Source organism: Neomonachus schauinslandi, chromosome X (genome assembly GCF_002201575.2).
Source record: "Neomonachus schauinslandi chromosome X, ASM220157v2, whole genome shotgun sequence".
Classification (NCBI taxonomy): Eukaryota; Metazoa; Chordata; class Mammalia; order Carnivora; family Phocidae; genus Neomonachus; species Neomonachus schauinslandi.
Window position 1 is genome coordinate 124,972,211 of NC_058419.1, and position 6,429 is coordinate 124,978,639.

General features: G+C 40.5%; 1 protein-coding gene across 1 annotated transcript in view; it reads right to left on the reverse strand.

Annotated features, from left to right (window-relative positions):
* Positions 1-3,862: 3,862 nt before the first annotated feature.
* The window catches only part of ARSH (arylsulfatase family member H), a 17,691-nt gene continuing 15,124 nt past the window's right edge, over positions 3,863-6,429 (reverse strand). Inside the window, exons 8-9 of the mRNA XM_021677829.1 lie at positions 6,006-6,127; positions 3,863-4,230 (exon numbers count right to left, since the gene is read on the reverse strand). Coding sequence (XP_021533504.1) covers positions 3,863-4,230; positions 6,006-6,127 — 490 coding nt within the window. The remainder of the gene's footprint in view (positions 4,231-6,005; positions 6,128-6,429) is intronic.

Genomic DNA, 6,429 nt, shown 5'->3' on the forward strand with positions numbered 1-6,429 from the left:
GAAATTAGAGAAACGATTCCATTTACAATAGCACCAAAACCCATAAGATACCTCGGAATAAACCTAACCAAAGAGGTAAAGGATCTATACTCTAGGAACTACAAAACACTCATGAAAGAAATTGAAGAAGACACAAAAAGATGGAAAAATATTCTATGCTTATGGATCAGAAGAATAAACATTGTTAAAATGTCTATGCTATCCAGAGCAATCTATACCTTCAATGCCATCCCGATCAAAATTCCAATGACATTTTTCAAAGTGCTGGAACAAACAATCCTAAAATTTGTATGGAATCAGAAAAGACCCCGAATCGCCAAGGAGATGTTGAAAAAGAAAAACAAAGCTGGGGGCATCACGTGGCCTGATTTCAAGCTATATTACAAAGCTGTGATCACCAAGACAGCATGGTACTGGCACAAAAACAGACATAGACCAGAACAGAATAGAGAACCCAGATATGGACCCTCAACTCTATGGTCAAATAATCTTTGACAAAGCAGGAAAAAACATGCAATGGAAAAAAGACAGTCTCTTCAATAAATGGTGCTGGGAAAATTGGACAGCCACATGCAGAAGAATGAAACTCGACCATTCTCTCACACCACTCACAAAGATAAACTCAAAGTGGATGAAAGATCTCAATGTGAGATTTTGAATCCATCAAAATCCTAGAGGAGAACATAGGCAGTAACCTCTTTGACATCGGCCACAGCAACTTCTTTCAAGATACATCTCCAAAAGCTAGTGAAACAAAAGCAAAAATGAACTTTTGGGACTTCATCAAGATAAAAAGCTTCTGCACAGCAAAGGAAACAGTCAACAAAACAAAGAGGCAACCCACAGAATGGGAAAAGATATTTGCAAATGACACTACAGATAAAGGGCTGGTATCCAAAATCTATAAAGAACTTCTCAAACTCAACACCCAATAAACAAATAATCAGGTCAAAAAGTGGGCAGAAGAGAGGAACAGACACTTCTCTGAAGAAGACATACAAATGGCTAACAGACACATGAAAAAATGTTCATCATCATTAGCCATCAAGGAAATCCAAATCAAAACCACACTGAGATACCACCTTACACCAGTTAGAATGGCCAAAATGGACAGGGAAAGAAACAACAAATGTTGGAGAGGTTGTGGAGAAAGGGGAACCCTCTTACATTGTTGATGGGAATGCAAGTTGGTACAGCCACTTTGGAAAACAGTGTGGAGGTTCCTCAAAAATTTAAAAATAGAGCTACCCTATGACCCAGCAATTGCACTACTGGGTATTTTCCCCAAAGACACAGATGTAGTGAAAAGAAGGGCCATATGCACCCCAATGTTCATAGCAGCGATGTCCGCAATAGCCAAACTGTGGAAAGAGCCGAGATGCCCTTCAACAGATGAATGGATAAAGAAGATGTGGTCCATATATACAATGGAGTATTACTCAGCCATCAGAAAGGATGAATACCCAACTTTTACATCAACATGGATGGGACTGGAGGAGATTATGCTAAGTGAAATAAGTCCAGCAGAGAAAGTCAATTATCATATGGTTTCACTTACTTGTGGAACATAAGGAATGACATGGAGGACATTAGGAGAAGGAAGGGAAAAATGAAGGGGGGGAATTGGAGGGAGAGATGAACCATGAGAGACTATGGACCTGAGAAACAAACAGGGTTTTAGAGGGGAGGGGGGAGGGGGGATTGGTTAGCCCAGTGATGGGTATTAAGGAGGGCACGTACTGCATGGAGCACTGGGTGTTATACGAAAACAATGGATCGTGGATCACTACATCAAAAACTAATGATGTATTGTATGGTGACTAACATAATATAATAAAATTAAAAACTACAAAAAATATATATATATGCCTGGTTTAAAGCAAAATAATCACACTATCTGGGGGATACATAACACATGTAGTTGCAATACATATAACACCTAGAGCATAAAGGTTGATGGAGTGCTGACAAATAAATATATAGAGTAGCAAAGTTTTCCATTTAATGGGAAGTGATAGGATATTAACTCTAATTAGACCACAATAAGCTAAACATATATATTAAATTTCTAGATCCAGCACTAAAAAGTGCAGAGGAATAGCAAAAAGACAAAAAATAAAAAGAATATTCTAAAAGAAAAAAAAAATCAGGTAACACAAAAAAGTCAGAAACGTAGCAACAGCTGGGCAAACAGAATTGGAAGACCCAAATCCAATCATATCAATAATTGTACTAAATGTTAATGGACAGAATATTCCAATTAATACCAGAGATTATCAGAATGAATAAAAAAGCAAGACTCAATTATATGATGTCTACAAAAGGAGCACTCTATTTTTTTTTAATCAGTCTATTTTTTTATTTAAGAATAGTTGACAGACAATAAGAAGCTGTTTAAATATAAAGCCACACCTTGGTTAAAGTGATGAGAAAACATACACCATTTAAATACTAAGTAAATTTTAATTTTTTTAAAGCAAATTTTAATTTAATTAATTTTTAACACTAAGGCTATGTTCATTTCAGCTTAACTGCACTTGAAGATAAAGAACATTATCAGATATAAAGAGATAAATTACATAATGATCAAAGGTTAGATTCACTAGGAAAACAATTGTTCAAAAAACTTCTAATACCAGAGAGCTTCAAAATACACAAAAGCACAGTTAAAAGGATAAAACTCCAAAATAATAGCTGTATATGTTTTTAAAATTTTCACCATCATTATCAAATAACTTAAGTAGGTAACTCTGGGTTGACAGTTTTCTCTCAATAGTTTGAGATTATTCTGTTGCCTTGTGGCTTCCCTTGGGGCCATTAGCAAATCTACTTTTGTTTTAATACTTTTTATTTCATAGGAAATCTGATGTTTTCCTTTGATTGATTTAAAGATCTTTTCTTGGTCTTTTGTAGTCTGCAGTTTTCCCATGATCGTTCAAGGTATGGATTTATTGTTGTTTATGCTGCTTAGAATTGTTTTCTAAATATGCTTCCTGAATGCCTTTCATCAATTAAAAACCTTTTTCATCCATCTTTCTCTATTTTAAATATTGCCTCTTCTACATGCTTCCTACTCTGTACTTCACGAAATATGATGAATTACAATTGACAACAATTACAACATTCATTACAATAACATTGATTGAGTGCTTACTGTACATACGGTGATTTCAGGTGAATTGATGCATGTAATGCTCACAGCTACTACATGCAATAAACACTGGTTTTCCCCCATTTTACGCATAAAAACACCAAGACGCAACAAGTCCTCCCCAATCAAAGGTTAACAGGAAGAAGAACCAAGACCTGTAGAGAGGCATTTTGTAAGACAGGAAGAGAAGGAAAAATGAAAAGACAGGAAATCAAGGAGTGGAAATGAGTATGACATCACTTCCAGTGTTATGTACACTGTCTGCTTCAGGCTGAAACAAAATACTTATCATCACTGATGACAAAAATAAGATGTCTGGGTTGAGGATCCGCAAGTAGAAGTTTCTACCATAACCGCATAAAAACAATGCCATCAGACCTACCACTTCTAATCACCTTCTAAGAACCACAGATCCATAAGAATCTGCAGAAAGTCACCTTGGTCTATCTTTTTGCTTGAACAATGACACGGTATATAAAAACATGACACCACAAATGCTCTACTCTAGGTGCACTGGTGTCCAGGTCCACTTTCAATTCACTGAGCTCCTGGACGATGACTTGAAGAAAGAACTGAAATCTGAGGGCTTAAAAAAAAATGGTGGGGGGCATAATTATTTGTCCCACATGGAATGAATGAGTCAGCTGAGAGTTCTTCCCATGACCTCTGTAACAGCGTGTTGGTGGTGGGTAACAAGTGTCCCCTTTCCACTCACCGAGCAGTGGAAAGGACGTCATCTTCTTTGTCACACCCACAAAAGGGGAAAGTCCCACAGCAGGGCTGTAGCCATGGTTTCCAGAGGGTGTTGAACACCGAGAACTGCTGTGGGACAGGTGTGAGTGTCCTGCGATGCTCTTTGATGGCCGCCTCGATTTTCTTGACCACAGAGTCAAATAATGCTTCATTGTCAGGGTTAAGAGGTTGGGCCTCAGAAGGGTCTCTGGAGATGTCGAAGAGCAGGGGAGGGTCGTGGTAGGTGACATCTCCAGAACACGAACAGATTCCACTCCCATAGCAGGCGTCAGCTCCATCTGGGGAGAACTTGGGGGTCACGTAATGGACCTTCCACACTGTTGCACCTGGAAAACAGGCTCCATTGGAATGCCATATTTCTTATCATTTTAGGACTCTTTCCCTTGAAAATATATTTCTCCAACACTTTTGCCAACAATTGATAATCTTTGTTTTAGTTTATTTTTTTAAGATTTAAGTTATTCGTTTGAGAGAAAGAGAGTGTGCATGAGCATGAGCCCCCGGGAGAGGGTCAGAGGGAGAAGCAGACTCCCCGCTGAGCAGGGAGCTGGATGCAGGGCTCGATCCCAGGACCCTGAGATCATGACCTGAGCCAAAGTCAGATGCTTAACCAAGTGAGCCACCCAGAAGCCCCTGATCCTGGAAATTCTAACTCCAATCACTGCTTTGCTCTGACGGGGTATAGGCAAAGTAGAAAATTTTCTAAGGCTAATTACCACTTTCAGGTCTGATATTGACAAAGGTGATTTGGCAGGATCCATCATTCCTTGTTCTTTTCTTCCTCCCTCTGTCCCTCTTTCTCTCTTTTTTCCTTCCTTGTTTCCTTTCTTCCTGCGTAAATGGTTAGTAGTTCTATTTTCGGAGATCAATTTTAGATGGAAAACATCGTGTTTCCAAGTCTCTGATCAATGAGGCTTGCACAGAAGTCTGTGGGTGGGGTTTTGTAGAAAGGCTGTGTTTTTCTAATAAAATTAGGCTAAATTACCTGACTCAGCCCTTTACCCCCTTTGCTCTTCTCTCTCCTTCCTGCATGGAGTGCGGAAGTGATGGCTGGAAACAATAGCCACTTTGCAACCAGAGCATTAGAAGGAGCATGAGAATGAAAACCAGCATGCCAGAGAGGGCAGAGTGGAAATAGAGAAAGAACCCAGATCCTGGTCATGGCATTGAGCATGGTAACAGCTCTGTGCTTCCAACTTCTGAAATCCTCATTATGATAATATAAGTAAAATTCTATTTGTTTAACCCTCTGTAGTTAAATTTGGGAAGCTTCTGTTGTTGAGGGGAGCTGTTTTGTTACTTGCCATTGACCATGCCCCTAACTGATATAGAATCTAGAAGGAAGAGATTTTTGTTGGTTTGTTCTAGTTTTATGGGGGAGATTCATCCACACTGACCTGAAGAATGGATCACACCACAAGTGATGGGTCACGTGGGAGATATATCCTATCTTTTCTGAAAATTAAGTTAACTCCCATCAAGTAAGAATTCTGGTGTCTACAGATGTAAGGAAATGAATCTCTCTCTCTCTTTTTTTTTTAAAGATTTTATTTATTTATTTGACAGAGAGAGCCACAATGAGAGAGGGAACACAAGCAGGGGGAGTGGGAGAGGGAGAAGCAGGTTCCCCGCCGAGCAGGGAGCCCGATGTGGGGCTCGATCCCAGGACCCCGGGACCATGACCTGAGCCGAAGGCAGACGCTTAACGACTGAGCCACCCAGGCGCCCCTGAATATCTCTTGTTAATTTATATTTGTTTCCATGACTCCTACAGCATGAAGGTAAGGCAGAGATGATTAACTGGAAGGGGATAGTAACTGCTGTGTGGGTTACAGTGCAGACTTTACTCCTTGTTGCCAATTATTTCCGTGTCCTTAGTTGTGGATATTCATATTCTCTCTCTCTGACGTATTCATGCATGCAAGCTTGCACACACCTCTAAAATATACCACAGAGCAATGACTGCTTAACTAACTTCCCTGAGGGAAAAGAACCATCATGGCTGGGTGCTGTTTGTACATGGCCCAACTTCCGCCAAGACGAAAAGGAAACAGGGTGTGCCTTTATCGTGTTCCCACACGTCAGCCATCTTCATACTCACAGTCCTTCTGATGCCACCTGGCTGTGTGCAGGTAGACCCCACAGTAATGGAAGAGGAACTCATGCTCCGAGTGGGACACCCTGCCTTCCAGCAGGGGCATTAGGTTCCGACCGTCGATGACTCTTAGGAGAGAGGGAGAGATGAAGAAAGTGGTGAGAGAGGCTTGGGTTGGTCACACATATTATGACAGGAGGAGGAGGGGGGAGGGGAGGGGGGAAGAGGTAGAAGAAGAAGTAAGAGGAGGGGAAGGAGAAGGAGAAGAGGCAGAGTAGGAGGAGTAGGTGGGGGGATGGGAAGGAGGAATAAGAAGAAGGAAGGGGGGAGAAGAAGAAGAGGAAGAAGAAGAAGAGGAGGAGAAGGAGGAGGGGGAGAAGAAGGAAGAAGAAGAAGAAGAAGAAGAAGAAGAAGAAGAAGAAGAAGAAGA